At 32.1% G+C, this 21,129-nt stretch overlaps 1 protein-coding gene and 1 long non-coding RNA gene across 3 annotated transcripts; one reads left to right on the top strand and one right to left on the bottom strand.

Annotated features, from left to right (window-relative positions):
• Positions 1-78: 78 nt before the first annotated feature.
• On the top strand, positions 79-18,059 carry LOC139520632 (polycomb group RING finger protein 1-like). The gene is made up of 8 exons (XM_071313456.1): positions 79-127; positions 12,034-12,136; positions 13,141-13,293; positions 14,071-14,130; positions 14,681-14,789; positions 15,722-15,863; positions 16,477-16,557; positions 16,936-18,059. Exons 1-8 carry the CDS (start codon positions 110-112, stop codon positions 16,975-16,977), a joined length of 708 nt encoding a protein of 235 aa, XP_071169557.1. The 5' UTR covers positions 79-109; the 3' UTR covers positions 16,978-18,059.
• On the bottom strand, positions 6,071-9,930 carry LOC139520627 (uncharacterized). Of its 2 annotated transcripts, none has more exons than XR_011663932.1 (3): positions 9,406-9,930; positions 7,254-7,322; positions 6,071-6,491 (listed from the first exon to the last, which is right to left on the bottom strand). It is a non-coding gene; the product is annotated as an uncharacterized lncRNA (long non-coding RNA). The 2 variants fall into 2 exon arrangements; XR_011663931.1 differs by lacking the exon at positions 9,406-9,930 and adding an exon at positions 9,173-9,382 and having other exon boundaries at positions 6,072-6,491.
• Positions 18,060-21,129: the final 3,070 nt, after the last annotated feature.

Raw genomic sequence — 21,129 nt, 5'->3', positions numbered from 1 at the left:
TTATAAATGAAATATAGCAAATATTAAAACAGTTAAATAAACATGCTAAATATATTAAACACCCTTTTCAAAATTTATGCGAAACTGCGTATAAAGGGAATTACCAGAAATGGATTTGGAAGAAGAGGTTCAGTTTCACTTTCATTTTACCCAAATTTTCTATGTCATGTCATTAATACAACATCATAAAATTACATAATGTATGCTAGCATGTGCAATTAGCAATAATGATTAATAATATACAATAAAATATTGAGAAATAAAAAAATTCTCAATGTTTACAAAATAGAGAAAATATTATTCAATAATTTGAAGTAACTCTGTGGCCAAGTTGACTTGAAACTCTCTAGTTAACTTTACTTACTCAGGTTTCAGCAAAACGATTTTACTTGAACCACTCGAATTAACCCCTCATACCCTGGTTCCAACCCTCACCGAGCCAGGGTTAAACTCTAGAAACTCTTGAATGACGTCAAACCAATGAGAATATTTTATTTTTAGGCAGTTAAGCTGCCTTATGCGAGCACCCTGGATTTGTGTTCTACCCAATAAATGCTGAATTACAAGCCATTGTTATCATCTAGCTGGCTACTATGTTATTTATAACTTATTGGACAGTTTTTTCATACTTTTCATTCTGGATTACAAAAAATATGACCAGAAAAACCTTAAATGATCGGCGATTTTCCCAAAAGTTTCGAAGTTGCACATAGGAAGTAGAGCACATTAGGAATCATTATGTAGTTTATTATCCCCTGAGCTTTTGGCTAAGATGTCAAAGAACAAATGTATGAAATATTTAATCGCCGTAAATCTCTAAAGACAAGTAGTTAAGATTTCCCAAATTGCAAAAGTCGTAGGAATATTGTTTGTCGTCAATACGTAGTCAACTACGTCAGTAGTCTATTAATATATAAGTTCAACTGATCACGCTGTTGGCGGCAATTTTGAGTTAGAAGACGAAATTTTCGTATCTTTTCAATTTGGACGCGGGGGTTCAAATTAGCGGTTGTCTGAGGTCTGCGACATTCCACTTTTGCAGTCGGACTTTCTACTTGGTTACTAGCTATGCCCGACGGACCTTGAAAGAAAATAAAAAATAACTTTGCAAACGTTTTTACCAAAGTTTCGATCTAATAAACGATCTCAAACTTATTTTCATCATTAATAGTATGAAATTCAAAACAGTGTAGCTGTGGCCATTGATTGACACATTAAAATCATTCATTGACTGGGACAAATTAGGTGAACGTTTGTATGTAACGACCAATGCTCACTATGTACTTTTTAAAGACACTTAAACTATGGGGTCACCAAAGGTTCTCAACACCTAAATAAAGTAATTCGAAAAATTAATCAGAAATAACACGATATTTTGATTTATATCAATTATATAAATCAAGACACAAAGGTTATTCCTGATTAATTTTTCGAATTATTTTATAATTAAAGGCGTTAAGAAACCTTTGGTGACCCCACAGTTTAAATGTCTATCGTAGGTACGTCATGAACAGTGGTTGTTACAGACAAACGTTCACGTAAATTGTCCCAGTCAATGGATGATTTTGATGGGTCAATCAATGGCCACAGCTACACTGTTTTGAATTTCATACTATTTATGACAGTGACAGCGATGTTCAATTTGTTCAACCGCTAGCTTTATACAGAAAATCGCCGACATATAATGTGTAAATACGAGTAAAATCGTATCTCACTATCTGTCAAAAACAACATTGAAAACAAAAATGGCTGCCGCGAGCGCGAGAAGACAATTACAATATCGGATCCGATTCCGGAAGCGGATAAGGGTAATCCCGGGTTTTGGCTATTAACTAAAAAAATCCAGACAGGTGACAAAATACATCTTTGCATGGTAAAGAAATATAAACACTAGAATTGAAAACCAAAACATATATGTAAAAGAAAGAAAAAGCAGAAAATATTTTGTACACCAATTTTAATGTCAAAATCCAATACAATGTGACAGCTGGGAACAGTTTATCTGACAATGTATATGTTCCTGGTAACAGTATAAATTTTCTTATCAGTGATAAATGTTGGTAATGCATGTTAGATGCTTTTAAAGTTAAACATATTACTGCAATTTCAAGGGGTATTTTTTCTTCTCAATTTTGATAGGTCATTGAAAATAGCTGGAAGTTTCTTATATAAAAAAAAAGATGTGGTATGATTGCCAATGAGACAACTATCCACAAGAGACCAAAACGACACAGACATTAACAACTATAGGTCATCGTACGGCCTTCAACAAGGAGCAAAGCCCATACACTATAGTCAGCTATAAAAGGCCCGGATAAGACAATGTAAAACAATTCAAACGAGAAAACTAACGGCCCTATTTATATAAAAAAAACAACAAAAAACAAATATGTAACACATAAACAAACGACAACCACTGAATTACAGGCTCCTGAATTGGGACAGGCACAAATAGTGCAACAATATTATATGATACCTGAATGTAAGCAAATCATATGATATATAGGTGGAGTCCATTGGGCCACTCTACCTCGTCCTGTATGATAACTTTGAAACGGATGAGATCCCCACCCCTCAACCATATACATTCATGTATGTTAGTGACTAAATAACTAATCAAATGAAATATAGGGGAAGTCCCTAGGATCACCCCACCCCTCCATGTTTTAGAACTTGGAAACAGTCGAGATCCCCACCCCTAAACCATATTTATTCATGTATGGGACAATATATATATAATCAAATGAAATATAGGTGGAGTCCCTGGGGGTCACCCCACCCCTCCTGTTTGAGAACTTGGTAACGGTCGAGATCCCCACCCCTAAACCATATATCTTCATGTAGGGGACAATTTAACTAATCAAATGAAATATAGGGGGATTCCCTGCGGGTCACCCCAACCCTCCTATTTGAGAACTTGGAAACGGTCGAGATCCCCACCCCTAAACCATATATATTCATGTATGGGACAATATAACAAATCATATGAAATATAGGTGGAGTTCATGGGGCCACTCTTCCCCGTCCAGCTTGAGAATTTGAAAACGGTTGAGATCCCCAATCTTAAACCATACATATACATGTATGGGACAATATAACAAATCAAAGGAATAATAAGGAGGTCCCTATGGTCACTGTAAACCCTTCTGTTTGAGAACTTGGAAACATTCGAGATCCTCAACCCTAAACCATATTTATTCATGTATGGGACAATATAACTAATCAATTGAAATATAGGGGGATTCCCTGGGGTTCATCCCACCCCTCCTATTTGAGAACTTGGTAACGGTCAAGATCCACACCCCTAAACCATATATATTCATGTATGGGATAATATAACAAATCATATGAAATATAGGTAAAGATCGTGGGGCCACTCTACCCCTTTCTGTTTGAGAATTTATAACGGTCGAGATCCACAATCTCAAACAATATATTTTTATGTATGGGACAATATTACAAATCAAATGAATTATAAGGGGGTCCCTATGGTCACTGTACATCCTCCTGTTTGAGAACTTGGAAAAATTCGAGATCCTCACCCCTTAACCATATATACTCATGTACATGTATGGGACTATATAACAAATCAAATGAAATATAGGGAAGTCCCTGTGGTCACCCTACCCCTCATGTTTAAGAACTTGGAAACATTTGGGATCCCCACCTCTAAATTAAATGAAATATAGGGGGAGTCCCTGCAGTCAGCCCACCCCTCCTGATTGAGAAATTGGAAACAGTCGAGATCCCCACCTTTAAATTAAACCATATATATTCATGTATGAGAACTAATCAAATGAAATATAGGGAGAGTCCTTAGGGTAACCCTACCCACTCCTGTTTGATAACTTAGAAACAGATGAGATCCCCACCCCTCAACCATATATATTCATGTATTGGACAATATAACAAATCAAATGAAATATAGGGGAAGTCACTAGGATCACCCCACCACCACCTGTTTGAAAACTTGATAACGGTTGAGATCCCCACCCCAAACCATATATATTCATGTATGGGACAAGATAACACATTAAATGAAATATAAGGGTAGTCCCTAGGGTCACCCCACTCCCTCTTGTGTGTGTTTTGAGAACTTGTATAAGATTGAAATACCAACTCCTAAACTAAACCATATTCATTCTTGTTTGTCATTTCAAAAAGATTGAATGACATACAATGTCAATCTCATGGGCGTCACATATGCATGTCACTTTGCTAGACCTAACCAATGTGTACTAGACCTTGTCCAATTTCAGGCGACCATGGGAATGAATAATTATGGGAGCTTTGTTTGGAAGACTTCGTATAAACAGCATTATGTTACAATCATTTTTTTGATAATTAAAAAATTTTATTGATGGAAAATAATTGGTAGGTTTAAAGAATTTACCTTAATTATAATTTGAATTATTTCTAGTCCTATAAAAATTTTCATTTTCATATGGCTGATTTTAAAGAAAACATATCTTTCAAACCCAAGAATGTTTGACCAACTGTTTTTATAATTACCTGTCATTTTATTCCAAACTCAGAAATCATAGACTTGGGGTGAAGGTGGCGGACATTTACATTTACTATGGACAGGTTAGACAGACCTCACCTTTGATCCCTGTAGTAGTAAACATTTGTCTGATTTGTGTCTCATAACTTTTGTACTGTAGAACACAAACTCAGTTTTCTTTCCAGGGAAGCAAGTCCATTCATACTTTTACAAGCTCGTACTAAAGTCAACTTGAACTACTAACAATCAACTAATACCAACGTTAACTATCAACTAGAAGAACTGCAATCATTGCAAACTTGTATCACTGCAGACTCATGACCATGAAAAAAATATACTTGATATATGCGTTGCTTTTAAAAACTTTGACAAAATATGAATTATTTGCCTTAATGATTAATTCATTAAATGAACATGAATGTACAATATATGAATGTTTAATGTTTGCTCTTTTTAAAAATCTTTAAAATATACTTTATAAATAAGCTTTTATAATTATGTTTGGCTTGGTTTTTGGTTAACTGCCTACAGCGCTTACAGTGCTTTGGTTTAAGCTTGGTCAGAACCTTACCCTAGAGTTGCTTTGAGTTTTTCCGAATATCAACTCTAGTGCGATCACGTGATAATCTATCAACTCTGAAGTCAATTGAAGAGTTTTAAGTGAACTTGGCCTGTAATATGAGCCAGGCATTACCTGTGAATTGGGGACGAAGTCTGTATGTTTTTTTTTTTTTAAATCAAACATGTTAAAAAGAGAAACAGGAACAACGGAACGTTTCTGATTTTGGTTCGGTTGTTAGGGATCTAGTCATGTTAATTGTGATGTTATGACGTCATATTCAATGCATTCAAAGAAACGCTGTCATTAGGTAACATGTTTTTTATAACAAACCATTTTTAAAAATTAATTTTTATTGAGTTCCTTTCTTAGAAAATATACATTTTATCATATTTATTCATAGTCTCATGCAAGCAAGACATTTTTTTGAACCATTTTGAGTTCATTAGTACAATAAAAAAATTCGGGAAATTTTCCAGATTTTTTTTTTTTTTTTTTTTTTTTTATTGAATTTCTACTGTCAATGACTGTATATAATAGTGAGTGTATATGTACTAATGTACACAGATGGATCAGATATTTTATTTACAAACATGCTTTTTTCCCAGAAGTTGGGTGTTGGCAGTTGCTGTATTATGTTGTTCTGTCTAATATCTTTTGAAATTTATGCTTTTCTTCTTTTGTGCTAAAACGGCAGGCTTTGAACATGTTAAATTTCATTTACTGTACAGTTTAAGTTAAAAAGTAAGATTTGGTATGTTTGCAAATTAGAAAACTCCAAAAGAGACTAAATGACACAGAGATAAACAACTATAGGTCACCGTAACTTTAAAGATTGTTTTTGTTTTGCTAGAGGAATCCTGGTTTGTTTGCCCATTACAATTCTAGTCAAATCGGCACTTGGTTAAATCAGCAACTGGGTATACATTTACAATTAATTCTCCATAGGCGGTAATGGTAACGTTTTCCTCCGTTGCTCAGTCCATATCGTTTACTTGAACATGTCTGGTTAAATTTTCGGGGTGGCAAGTGAGATTACTTTTTTCGCAAATTGATGGACCCTGGAAGATGGTGAAAAATGTCACTCTCCTCATGAAATAATCCCAAAATTCTGATCATAAAATTCAATAAAAAAATTGTCCTTTCTAATAATTTATTTCAGGTCAAATCTACATCTTTCTTTTCTCATCACATCAACTCTATTAAACAGTTCCTATTGTTCATTTATGTCCATTTTTAAAATCACAGCATCCACAATTGTATGGCGGACTAATATTTTTTTTAATTACGTCATCTGAGTTCCTCATCTCAAGGTCTATTAGGGATCCTGACCCATATTGAAATTCATACTTCTGATTTTTCCAAATATTTTTATGTGATCTTCATCGGTATAACATTCTGAATAAATCTGTGTATTTTTGTCCATTTCTGAAAAAAAATAAAGTTGTTTTAGCACTATAAGGCAATGACACTTTCGTCGCTATATTCATTTATTTTGAATACAATGTGTTTGTATAATTAATTTCTTCCAGAATACCTTCACTAGTCAAAACAAGGACAAAACTTCTGATTATAACCTTTAATTACAATACACAGACCCTGTTAAAGCATTCTATAAAATTTTCTTGTGCCTTAAAGTGCATTTTGACAGAGAAATTATGCAAAAATGAAGATTTTATAAAAAAACCAACACCAAAATAATTATTCTTACTAGTGGAAATCTGGTATTTAAAACTGTGGAAAGCACTCTTAACTACTGGGAAAGTCATCCTTATCATATAATTAGAGTGCAATATAGTGCAAATTTTCAAAACTTGTCCTTTCACATAATTCTATTTGAGAAAAAATGTTTTTAACATGTATTTCTGTGAAAACCTTTTATTAGTGAGAAATCCACATGAGGTTTTAAAGGAAACATTGTGACATCACATGTATTATGGCGTCATTAAATAACGACAGATCAAAATAGAGCTAAATATAGTTTGCAGTGTTACGTGAGAAACAGTTGCCGCAAGATTTAACTCGAAATATTGAGTCGAAACGATCTGTAACTAAGCCTTTTCATTTAATACCAAGACCATAGCAACAGTTTTCATATTTGCATATTTTTAACATACGGACTGTAATTTCAATTGCATAAATACCATAAATAAACAATTTAGAGCTTGCCTAATAAAGCAAAATGCTTACCAGTTATTCAGGTCTTTTTAAAACCTCTAGTTTGCCATCTCAGATTAAAAAGTAATGATATGTCTGGAACTGAAATAAGACAAAAAAATTACTCAGGCTGTGTTATCATTTGATTTAAATACATAAGTACTATTGAGAGAGAAAAATCTAATTCTTGAAAGTTTAATCACAAAGAAAGACAAATGCTTCTCCCTTGTGGCTTAGTCACCTTCATTTAAACCTTTTATTATACCCCATGCAACGAAGTTGCGGAGGGTATAATGTTTTTGACCCGTCCGTCCGTCCGTCAGTCCGTCCGTCCGTCCGTCCGTCAGTCCGTCAGTCCTGTTTCTTGTCATCGCAACTCCTCTCAAACCACACAACAGAATTTCACCAAACCTTTTCAGATAATAAGGACATACTATGTAGTTGTGCATATCGACGGGAAATTGCGATTCAATTTTTTTTCTAGGAGTTACGCCCCTTTGAACTTATTTACTTTAATGTACTACTGCAACAGTTTGTCATCGCAACTCCTCTCAAACCACACAACAGAATTTCACGAAACCTTTTCAGATAATAAGGACATACTATGTAGTTGTGCATATCGACGGGAAATTGCGATTCAATTTTTTTTCTAGGAGTTACGCCCCTTTGAACTTATTTACTTTAATGTACTACTGCAACAGTTTGTCATCGCAACTCCTCTCAAACCATACAACAGAATTTCACGAAACCTTTTCATATAATAAGGACATACTATGTAGTTGTGCATATCGACGGGAAATTGGGATTCAATTTTTTTTCTTATACAATTTTTTTTTCTTATACTTATTTAATTTCTCCTTTTTTGAACTTATTTACTTTACTGTACTACTGCAACAGTTTGTCATCGCAACTCCTCTCAAACCACACAACAGAATTTCACGAAACCTTTTCAGATAATAAGGACATACTATGTAGTTGTGCATATCGACGGGAAATTGCGATTCAATTTTTTATCTAGGAGTTACGCCCCTTTGAACTTATTTACTTTAATGTACTACTGCAACAGTTTGTCATCGCAACTCCTCTCAAACCACACAACAGAATTTCACGAAACCTTTTCAGATAATAAGGACATACTATGTAGTTGTGCATATCGACGGGAAATTGCGATTCAATTTTTTTCTAGGAGTTACGCCCCTTTGAACTTATTTACTTTAATGTACTACTGCAACAGTTTGTCATCGCAACTCCTCTCAAACCACACAACAGAATTTCATGAAACTTTGTAGATAATAAGGACATACTATGTAGATGTGCATATCAACAGGAAATTACGGTTCAATTTTTTTTCTAGGAGTTATGCCCCTTTGAACTTATTTGCTTCAATGTACTTCTGCAACAGTTTGTCATCTCAACTCCTCTGAAAACACACAACATAATTTCATGAAATTTTGTAGATAATAAGGACATACTATATATATTGACAGGAAATTATTATTCAATATTTTTTCTTATACAATTTTTTTTTCTTATACTTATTTAATTTCTCCAATGACAATGTGGGGACGTGGGGTATGTGAGCATGCTCACTAAGGTTCTTTAATTTTAGAAGCAATGGGTAGTAGCTAACTAGCTTAATAGTTGAATAGGTGCAGAAATATTGTTTTCAAAAAGGTTTGACCCTCCCCCTTTTTCACTGAGAAATGACAATATCTATTGTTTTGCTCAAGTGCATTAAAAATATTAGTTCATGATTTTCTTAAAACATGTACATGTTTTTTCTGTTTTTTTGCATATGATATCTACTGACCAGGGGTCAAATCATTGGATAAAAGCACATGCGATGATGTATCTCACTTTACTCGTATGAAGTGTGTTATCTCCCTTGATTATTCCTGTAGACCGAAGTGATAATTACATAACAAAGACTACATTGTGTCATGTTTACTTACAATTTAATAATATTTAAAAGTTGTTTCTTGCCTTTTTCAATATAGTAAACAAATTCCTTTCGGATCTCTCGGAAGTAAACAAAGTTATGATTGTGCCTAAAAAAAAGTGTTCAGCCCCGTGCCAGTAATGCATTTTAAAAGCAAAGTTTCATTGAGTATTTGCTGATCTTTATCAATAATATTTATCTTAAACCATTTATAATAACTAGGTATAAATAAAAAAAACTACTAACCATCATTTTCAGTGGTGTACAAGGTGAAATCATCCATAAATCAGCCTGAAAACTTCTGGAATTAAGCTTCTAATTTGAGTATACATTTACAATTAATTCTCCATAGGCGGTAATGGTAACGTTTTCCTCCGTTGCTCAGTCCATATCGTTTACTTGAACATGTATGATGGCTCATATTGAAGCTGATACATTTATACATGTCTGGTTAAATTTTCGGGGTGGCAAGTGAGATTACTTTTTTCGCAAATTGATGGACCCCGGAAGATGGTGAAAAATGTCACTCTCCTCATGAAATAATCCCAAAATTCTGATCATAAAATTCAATAAAAAAAATTGTCCTTTCTAATAATTTATTTCAGATCAAATCTACATCTTTCTTTTCTCATCACATCAGCTCTATTAAACAGTTCTTATTGTTCATTTATGTCCATTTTTAAAATCACAGCATCCACAATTGTATGGCGGACTAATATTTTTTTTAATTACGTCATCTGAGTTCCTCATCTCAAGGTCTATTAGGGATCCTGACTCAACTGGTCGAATTGACACCCTGTATAGTCAAATCGGCACCTAGTCAAATTGGCACCTGGTTAAATCGGCACTTGATATAGTCAATTCGGCACCCATGTTAAATTTGTTTAATATATATATGTTTATTTATACAATTACCATTATAATAGTTTACAACCATTTTAAAGTTAAAGACAATTCGAAAAATTATTGATTAACTCTAAATTTAGTAACTTCATTTGCATTGTACTATGTTTGATTCATTTTCTGTTCAACATTACATAATGATATAGAGTATCCCATAGCAACGTCAACAATGGACAATTATGACGTCACATACATGATACCTTTTGTTTGTACTTCAGGGGTTCTAATTTTGTATACTTTGTCCTGATGAAGCCGATCTAATCGGCGAAACATGTCGACAATAAAAGATGCAGTTTACTTAAGTGTTGTTGTCAATGTAGCGATATATATGTTGTGTACAAGATGTAAGTTTGTACAAATTATATATATAAGGGTTTTTGTACAAGTTATAAGTTTTTTGACACACATTTTCTTACACCAGGTGATACAAGTTTATCTTTAAACATGTTCTAGTTCAATGTTTTAAATTTAAATTTATATACTTCAACCTAACATTTCATGCTATTCTCTTTGTCCTCACAATGTAAATGAGGATACCTGAATGGTTTAAATTCTTACTTTAATTTTCTGCTGATACCATATGTATATCCATAAAAAGTCTTTTTGTGGTCTAATTATGTTTTTGTATTAATTCTCACTATTAGATTGTATCATATAGTTGTAAAAATATGACAGAAATATGCAAAAAAAGAAAAGCCAGTGTTACATTGTGTTCAGCAGTTCAAAAGACACTGATAACATGCACAATTTATAATTTGTACAACATTACAACTTAAACTCTGTATGGTGAACCAATGCCTGTGTGAATCATTTCGATAGAGTCCCCGAAGAATAAAACATCTATAACTCTACCTGTATACTGTTGAGTTAAAAAAAAATACTAACTATGTACTTGATAAAAGTTATTAATTATTAAAATTTATCAAAACATCAGTCACATAATGTTGAGAAATCTTTAAATGATTAACTTTTGTATTTTAACTGCTTGATGCTTTTTACATGTAATGCATGATAAAATCCAACCCCCAAAATAGATCATGATTGAATTTATACATTTTTAGAATTATTTATATATATCTGGAACTATTATGCTAGTATACTTAACTTACAAACTTAGCATAATCATGATAATAGTCCCAGTCCCATATATTATATCAACTATTATTGGATGCTGAATTGACTTTAAATAGGTGCCGATTTGACTTTTTCTATGGGTGCCAATTTGACTTGTACCCCCTTATTTTCTGTTCCTGATTATTAATATTTTGTTTTATTTGTTGTGTTCAATATACATGTAGTGTCAAACTGTAAACGTAGCATGGTATAACATATAGACATAATAAAAGTAAAATAATACATAGTTATAATATACATTTTGTAGATGTCATCTTGAAAGGCAAAGTAATTTTTTATTCAGTTTACAGTTAGATATTCATACCAGAATTCATATCTTAAAGATTCTGTCATTTGTTTAACAGCCTTAATCACATGAAATTTTATTAAAAAATATTTGTAAACTATCAAATTAAAAAAAAAGAGCCTAGCAGACCATGTCTTATGTTCTTTTTTACTTACTTTTAAAAATGAACTTTATTTTTAGTATTTTTTTTCCATGAATTCAAATTTAAAATGCCTTAAAACATGGTATTCATCTGTATTTCTATTAAAATTATTACAAAATTTACAAGGCTTTCCATTTCTTGGAAGTTTTCTGTATCTCCCTTTCACATTTTCAATAAAGGTTATGAACACTAAACCTCATGTAAGCAAAATAGATTATATGAAGTTTGATATTAATGGTTACAAATGCATTAAATTTTTTAGCCCACGTTTGATTTTCAACGAAATTTTTATAGATAATCATTTGAGTCTGAAGTTTTTTTTTATCTGGTAAAACAACATTTACATATATCATGTATATATTTAATGCTTTGAGATTTTATGTTAATTAATTTGTTATTTATTTTTCAGCTGCTAAAGATCAATATTTCACATTTGAATTCACATATCACCTGTTCCTTGTGTTATGGTTACTTCATTGATGCTACAACCACTACAGAATGTCTTCATACATGTAAGATGCTATCTTATAAATCTCAATAATGGAATAAAATACTCTCATCATATTGAAGGTTCTTGGTTTACCAAATGTGTTTACTAGAAATAAATAACCAGCATCCTTATAAATGCAAAATGAATAAGGAGATGTGTTATGATTGCCAATGAGACAACTATCCAACAGAGACCATAGGATAAGGATGAAACAATTGTACTGTGCAGTCTTAAAAAAATTTGAGAAAAACCCACACTATAAGTCAATGAGTATATTATAACACAAAGACCAAAGCAACCAGTGAGATAAGGGCGCCTAACATGAGACAGACAGGTTAAGAATGGGACACCATTTAACATGATTTTGAGTGTTCAGCTCTTCTAACCTTATCAAATGAATTGGATCTAACTAAAAAGGTCAGTCCATAGGCTATAACAAATCACACAAAAAAAAACAGCAACTAAAAGTACTCACAGTTTCTAAAAGCAAGTTTGAGATCAGCTTATAAATAATTTATGTATGAGTTAGCAAGCAATGATAAGTGGAATACGAAATTTCAAAGCAAAATTATATAGGGTATTCTTTTGGAAGCATTTTAAGTGAGATTTTTAGTGTCTTTTTGGCAAAAGTTTTTCTTTTATTCATATTTATTATATGTTAAAACAGTTTCACTATATCATTTGTTTTGTTTGGTTGTATATTTATAGATTATCATTGATCATCTCAACGAGATTACCAATGATAATCTGTTTATTGCTCTTTTACCTTTGATGACATTGTCAATTTCATTAACAACGCTATGTACCCCTTAGTTTCGAGCTATAATTTTTCATATCAGTCGACTCCACTGAGAAAGGAAATTATCGGTCAGCAAGATCAAAGCATGCAATGGAAAGTTTGATAAAATAGCGATAATATTGTATACATTACAATTTCTTCAATCTCATGACATTAATTTGACTTTCTGCTTGAAAATTATGATATTTTTTTATTAAATGTTCTTTATGAAATGATTTATTTTGCAGTTTGCAAAAGTTGTATAGTAAAATACTTACAAACCAGCAAGTCATGTCCCCAGTGTGGTGTGAAAATACACGAAACTCAGCCACAACTTCATCTAAGAGCCGATCGTACCATGCAAGATATTGTCTATAAAATTGTACCAGCATTGTTTGAAAGTAAGTAACTACCTTTCAACATGTTTATGGTCCTGGGTGTTCAAGTAGTCTAAGTAATTCTACTGTAATCCCTAGCTAGTCAACACTGAAGTCCGTCGGAAGGGACGATAAATGGCTGACCCGTGTTAAGAGAGAGAGCCATATCTCTTGCATGTTAAAGACACCCTTGTAGATTTCGAAAAAGAGTAGGCTAATGCCGCTACAAGGCAGCACTCGCACCCGCAAAGTGGAAAGGGATTAATATAAGTTGCAAAACTTGTTTCCCAATCCACTATAAATAAATATGTTTAAACTAAAACTGAAGTTGGGGAGTTTGAACCCCGCTTTTGCGGGTGCACTTGACTCCAATCTTAATTAACTAGGATTGTCAGTTTTATTTTTGAAGTTGGTTTTCTACAGGCACTCCAGCTTCATTTTTTTACTAATCAAAGCTTTGAATAAATAAAATTGAGAAAGGAAATGGTGAATATGTCAAAGCGACAACCACCCGACCATAGAGCAAACAACAGCCGAAGGCAACCAATGGGTCTTCAATGTAGCGAGAATTCCCGCACCTGTAGGTGTCCTTCAGCTGGTCAAAGCGACAACCACCCGACCATAGAGCAAACAACAGCCGAAGGCAACCAATGGGTCTTCAATGTAGCGAGAATTCCCGCACCCGTAGGTGTCCTTCATTTGAATAAATGTTCATTTATGAAATACTTTTTTTATACCATGAAACTGATAACATTGATGACTTAAAAAATTAGATTTAAAAAAAAAGAAAAATTTTTGCAGATGAAGAAAAAAGAAGAGAAGAGTTTTACAATTCCAGAGGATTTTCTAAATTAAAGAAAGGTAATTAGCATTTCTTATAACAGAGTGATATTATATATAATGTACAAAAACGAATATCAAGTTCCACAAACAAATGACACACAGTACAACAGCCCACAAAGTCACCATCACCAGACCCCTTAGGAAAACAGACAATGAATAACAAATGGAATAGATAGCAAGCACAATATGTAGTTGGGATAAACCAGTTTTACTCAAGGTTAAATAATTTATCATCATAACAATATCCATTACATTGAATTTTTTTAGCAGCATTTTTCAAATCTTATTAAAAAATGGGAGATAATCATCTGCACAATTTCTTTTAAACTAATTGTTTGGTAGAGTAAAACATTTTGAAATATACTAAATGTTATTTTCACATAAGGTTTTTCTTTCTGCAAAGTTAATTCTAGATTTTTTTTGTAAATTCCTTTAGAAATAGTAAAATAACAAAGGTACTGAACTCCAGTGAAAAGTAAAAATATATAGACATTTCTTTTAATATATGAATCAAGCTGCTAATAATATGAAATGAGAATAATAACAAATTATTTATTTTAATGTAAAGGTGTGGTGGAGAAAATACCTGAGCCAAAACTAACATGTATACAAGCCAGCGATGATAGACATATGTACAAGTATGATGAAAAGATCAGCATTTGTTTAGAAAGATATCAGTAAGATAGATTAAAATGATATAGATTGATAAAATTTTCCATTTAATGTAAATTCAGAAATTATTGCGAGGCTTTTATTGTTGCGAATTATGTGATTGGGTGAGTATTGCAAAAATAATAACTCAGTTTTTGATATCTGATATGGTATCTGTATGTAGATTTTCCTGAAAAAATTATAATTTATCTCGCGTATATGTCCATTTTCTAAAAATAGTTTCTGAATTTACAGTAAATCACTGTGTATATTAGTTAAATGATAGCTTTTTTTCTGACAGCAAACTAAGGCAATGCTCTGAATACATTTGAAAATATATCTTCCAGCATATTATTCACATGATTTATGCAAAGCAATTCAACACAACATTTAAACTTTGTTTTGAAAAAAAAAAAAATAATTGGACTTATCACAGAAGTTGATAAGTTTGATACACACTTACACTTAGAAAGTCATAGCTGCGGAACCGTAGCTCTTAGGTCCTTATGCTATTTTTTGACTATTTTCGGACCATAGACTATGGTCCGCAAATAGTAAAAAAACAGCATAAGGACCTAAGAGCTACAGTTACACAGCTAAGCAAGTCATGGCTTTTTTTCCTGTTAAACAAGGAAAAACTATTGTGGTTATCTTGAAATGCACACAAATACAGTGATAAATCCAATATCAGATATGATAGTGTAAAATATCAGCTGCTCTACACAATATGAAGCCTTTTGAACTAGTTTACTGCCCTCACTCTTCAAAAAGTGTGATTGAATGATAAATGATATGATAGTTGATGAAAAAATTATTTCAAGATATAAGATTAAGAAAGGGTTTGTCAGAAATGTATTTGATACCAGGAGTAATTAAGGTATATTAATACAATGTTGTAATTCTATAATTAGTACATACTTTGTACATTATGTAACAATGGATAATTATTATTTTCCAGTGTCCATTCAATGCCAGTCCGAGGAAGTCACAGCAAGGTACCATCTTTACAGGAAAAATTCATTAGGTGCTCAAACAGACTACAAGTTCATGATGTTATTGAACTACTGATGAAAAGATTAGATATACCTTCAGAAGCAGAGGTATTATTTCATGTATTTCCTGATATAAGATTTACATGGATGATTTATTATTTTATGACTCAGGACCAAGAGTTTTTGAGGGCTTCTTATACTTGTTATATTTTCCTCTGGTTAACATGGTTGATGTACTTGGCTTTTAAGTTTAAACATCTTTTATTGTTCAAAATGACAAATGTGTCAGACACTAGTTTTACAATCTCATCAAAAAAATAAATAAATATAAGATTTCAAAATTAAAGTCTTACTGTAAAACTATACTTCAAAAAAAAAGTCTTACAGTGAAACATTATTTCCAAAAGAAAGTGCAGGTAAGGAATTGCTGATTTGGTCATGGAATATACCTCCTTTTGTACAAGACAATACATATTTACTATAGAGACCCAATGGTCCACCTAAAGGTGAAATATTAAAGCAGACACTCATTATCTATCCCCTGAAATTGTTTATCTGTAATTTTAAATTAAAATGTCATTTGAAAAGAGGAAAAACATTGTGTATAACTTTGCTCATTGCATATCAAGTAAGATCTTTGGTGTTTTTTTTAGTGGATAAGAAGCCATAAGAAAGAACTTCTCATCAATAATATTAATTTAATGTATTTTGTAATTTTCAGTTAACACTAATATGCCATGGGCATGAATTGACAAAAGAATGGTCCCTTAAACAAGTATATCTGATGTACTGGAGCCCAAAGGTAAATATTTTTATTTGATTATAGAGTTTCTTCTCTTTTCCATTGTATATGGACATGATGGAGTTACACTTAGTAATAACATATTGAGGTAAACAGTCTTAAAATTTAAACATTAATCATTAGTGATTCTATATGGGGTTTGGTTTTTTTAGGTCTGCAATTAATGATTTACCTATGTTAAACATATCAATAATCACTCCTTTTATTTTGAGACATTTTCTTTTAGTAATTTTTTTTTTATCTTTACTAAAATGTGCAGTCCAAACAGTAAATTGTCATTAGCTTACAATGTACAGAATTTCTGTTGATTGTCTCTAATTATTTGATTTTTTAGTTCTGTTATCAGTACATTTCTATATTTTTTTTTATTTATTTCAGGGATCACCTATGTTTCTATTTTACTGCTTCAAACCTGGATAAATTCTGACACTGTACATTAAATGTATCCTAGAAGAGCTGCAGGACGGCTTGGTGCTAGATATGGTAGAATATTCTGTCACCTGTAGTGCTCAACGAGACTGGAAAAACTTACAAAACAAACTGTAAAATTTTATTTAAATGAAATTTTTACCTTTTGATCTTTCTAAGACCAATAATTTGTCAATATATTTAAAAATTGAACTGGTTCCTTCTTATGAATATGATTATGAGGTTTTCAAAGTTTCAAGAGAATGTTTACAGTGCATTTATTCAATTTCTTAACTGACAAACTTATGTAATATTTATACTTATTTCAACTATTTTGCATTTATAGTTTGAAAATTAAAGTATGCTATGTTTATAGGTAGCATATTAAATAGCTTATTGCATCATTACTGTGCTTAGGCAAGAGTTCATGCCCTTTAAGGATATCAATGATTCATGACAATTTTTCAAATTTTCAATTATAACTGGTCTCTTCAAACTGGCCAGCTGTTGAAAAGTTTAAGGTAAATTTTAGAGTCAAAATATTTTTGATATAATGTAAATAAAGTGCAATAAAAAAAAGTCTTTCTTTTAAATTTCTAATACATGAAAAAAGTTTTAAAAAAAAGATTTGACTGCTATAGTATATGAAAACTTCTATTGCAATGGCATTTTGTGTCAATAAATTTTAGTAATTAATCAGTTAGTCAAGTAGAAGGGTGATCCTGAAGATGCATGAAATATTTGCAACTGGATGTTTAGCAAACAACAGTCACCGTTATCATGTGGAAGGGAGATAATTTTCAGCATATTATGAGATATAATTTGTGGTAAAGCAAGTTATCTCCCCTTCTTGTCCTGTTTACAACATTTTAGCAATTTGAAGCAATGATAACAAACTGCAACTATAAATAGTCATTTGCCCTGTTTATAATTTTATAAAGATTAAAGACTCTTGAATAAGCACAGTGATAACTATTATTGTGACATGACTGGCCAGAGGCTGGTCCTCATTTTACTGTATTATGAATTTTAATGTAGTTTTATTTGTTGTTGTAGTTATTGCTTGGTTGTTGATTAAAAATTGTTATATTTTCCATTTTGTTATATGATGACCTATTCAGTCAGAAGCTGAAAAACTCTTAAAGAACATGCTTCTTCATGCAAAACAATTACCAGTATATATAATGAGATCAAAGACATCAGAGTTGATATTGAAAGAAATCAAATACTGTAAATTTAGATATTAATGTGAGGGTTTTGATGTGTGTGAAAGTATAACAACTCACATCATTTATTCCATACTTAGGGAGCTACCATTTGATTTTTATGGGGGGGGGGGGGGGGGGGGGGCTAGGATGAAATTTGAAAAAAATAGGCAGGACAGGAGTTTTGAGTAAAAAAAAAAAGGCAGGATGAGACACTTACAAAAAAAAAAAAGTCAGGACGACAATTTAGGTAAAAAAAAAAGTCAGGATAAACTAAAAAAAAAAAGGCAGGACCGAACAGAGTGAAAAATAAAAAGGCAGGACAGAGATTACAGCTAAAAATTACAGGACAAAATTTTTCATCCTAGACCCCCCATAAAAATCAAATGGTAGCTCCCTTACTGTGAAAGTACTTTCATTCGTAGAGAACCAATTTTCCTGGTTTACGTGGATGACTTTATCCACAAATTTAAGTGTCCAATGAAATAAACCAACCATTGTCCAAATCAAGACATGGAAAGATCCCAATGTAGGTTTGCCTACTGATATGATCTAGATAATATATTGAATATTGCAAAATCTGAGAATAATGTAATATTAGTCACAGGGCAAACACACTATGAACTACAACTGCAGGCAGATTTATACCCATTTAATCTTTAAAAACCTAAACTGTACAACTTTTGATCTTTTAATTCTCATAAAAAAATATTTTTGATCGATGCAAGTCATATTTCCAATATTGATTTGCTATAATAAAGGGTTCATTTTATATCCTAAAATTCTTGTATGTTTGGGAAATAATAATTTCATGCTGGACTTGCTTTTAAAAAAAAGAATTTACAAATCAAGATACATTTATAGCATTTGTTCATGCACCTGTTTTCTTAATGTGACTTGATTATTGCCTATTTAACACCTTTAATGGTCTTTAATATGTTGATCACTCTATCTCGGGTTAGTACGATTTATACAGGACAATGTTTACTTTGCATTTTATAACCTTCGTTTCTCATGTTTCTAATGTCTTCAGTTTTTCAATATTGTTTTTTAGAAAACTAATATCCACAAATTTAAAAACCCACAAACATGTAAATGTTGCTTAAACCACGAAAATTGATACCTACGATTTAAAATACTTTCACAGTATATTTGTTTGCAAATTTTTCCTGAAATCACAATAAATATCATAATTTGGCCTTTCTTCAAAAATCACAATAATAAATGCATTAATTTCTGAATTAACAATGTCAATGATCTATGAAATGAAGGTTAGTTTAATCTCATTTTGGTCACCTCAAAGAATATTACAGATACTTATATTATAGTTGAGGATCAAAGCTTTCTGTATCCAATAAATCTTGAAAGCTTTGTCATATAAACCCAATATGGTATTTGACTGCCAGGATTTACTCAAATACTTAATAGCACGATTGCAAGAAAAAAATATCTAAGAAAAATAATATCTTGTTCCAATTTTGTAATTCTCCTTTTACCCAGTAACGGTAGTTCACTGCATTCCATTTTGTTGGTAGGGTACTAAAAAGAATATAACATTTCCTTGCAGATGCTGATTTGTCTAGCCTTCTCTACTAACCATTGATTTTATGTTGATAGTCCTAAATGTAAAGCTTTACTACAAGTATCACATAACTTAACATGATCCATGAAAATGAGGCAAGGTCAGATAAACCAAACAAGAAATACATGTCATGGTGGATGCATGTACACCTTACAATCATTCAATACACTAATATAGTTGACCTATTGCTTATAGTTTCTTAGAAACAGAGTTAACCAAGAAACTAAACATCGACTTATGAACCATGAATTTGAGGTCAAGGTCAGATGAACCATACCAGGCAGACATTTACACCTTACAATCCTTCTACACAACAAATACAGTGGACCTATTGTATATAGTTTTAAAAAAACCCAGACCAAAACACATGAGTTCAAGGTCAAATAAAACCTGTCAGACTGACATGTACATCATAAAATATTTCCATATACCAAATATAGTTGACCTATTGCATATAGTATTAGAGAAAAGAGGACAAAAACTAAAAACTTTGACCACTGAACCCTGAAAATGAGGCCAAGGTCAGATGACATCTACCAGTTGGACATGTACACCTTACAATCATTCCATACACCAAATATCACTATCCCTATGTCAACCTTTCTGCGACTTTTGTCGTAGTCTGGACAAAAATCCACCAAAAAAAAAACATTTTTGTCTTCAATACATAATATTTGCATCTTCCCTAGCCAAGTATTACTATCCTACACCCTCCTCTTCAACATTGGCAGAGTAAGACAGAATTTGTGTATACAGAATGTGCCATCTAGAGACAGACAAAAGTCACACCTTATCCAACATAACACATCACTCTTAACAAATAACAGCACTTTAGGGCAGGTAACACTTATTACTGAAATTATCTGTATGGATAATTTTTCATGTATGGCAAATAAAACAAATAGCTTTAAGCTATTAAAAGGCGTGCTGAAGCCTGTATCCCAGTGTGGGATATCCTACCTGCATTGAAGACCCATTGGTGGTCTTTGGTTGGGTGTTGTCTCTTTGACACATTCTCCATTTCCATTCTGAATTTTATCCATGAAAGGATGTGATCAAAGTCCAAGTAGCACCTAAACATTTCTGATATACAAGTTATGAACCTATAATCTACACATCACAAAAGATTTAACAAAAACACTTTCTCTCAAATGGACAAAATTTACAATAAACAACAGCTGCTTCTACAAAATGTGAATGTGTTCCTCAAGGCATAGATGTAGCAAAGAGTTCTGTTCATATTGGTGCCAGTGGCTGTCTTAAACTTGCAGGTTTACAGTTTTTGTTTAATGTCAAAGGCTTAGCTATGAAGAACAGCAGTATAAGGGCTGCTCCTTCCTTCTGTTTTTTTTATGTGCAGATAGTGTTTTTATGTCA

The sequence above is a fragment of the Mytilus edulis genome, chromosome 4 (assembly GCF_963676685.1).
Source record: "Mytilus edulis chromosome 4, xbMytEdul2.2, whole genome shotgun sequence".
Classification (NCBI taxonomy): domain Eukaryota; kingdom Metazoa; phylum Mollusca; class Bivalvia; order Mytilida; family Mytilidae; genus Mytilus; species Mytilus edulis.
Note: the sequence above shows the minus strand (reverse complement) of the source record. Positions and strands in the feature narration are given on the sequence as shown.

Coding starts and splice junctions, on each gene's coding strand:
- LOC139520632 (XM_071313456.1), top strand. Junction 14,131..14,680: donor ATTTTCTAAATTAAAGAAAG/GTAATTAGCATT, acceptor TTTAATGTAAAG/GTGTGGTGGAGAAAATACCT. Junction 15,864..16,476: donor ATATACCTTCAGAAGCAGAG/GTATTATTTCAT, acceptor TGTAATTTTCAG/TTAACACTAATATGCCATGG.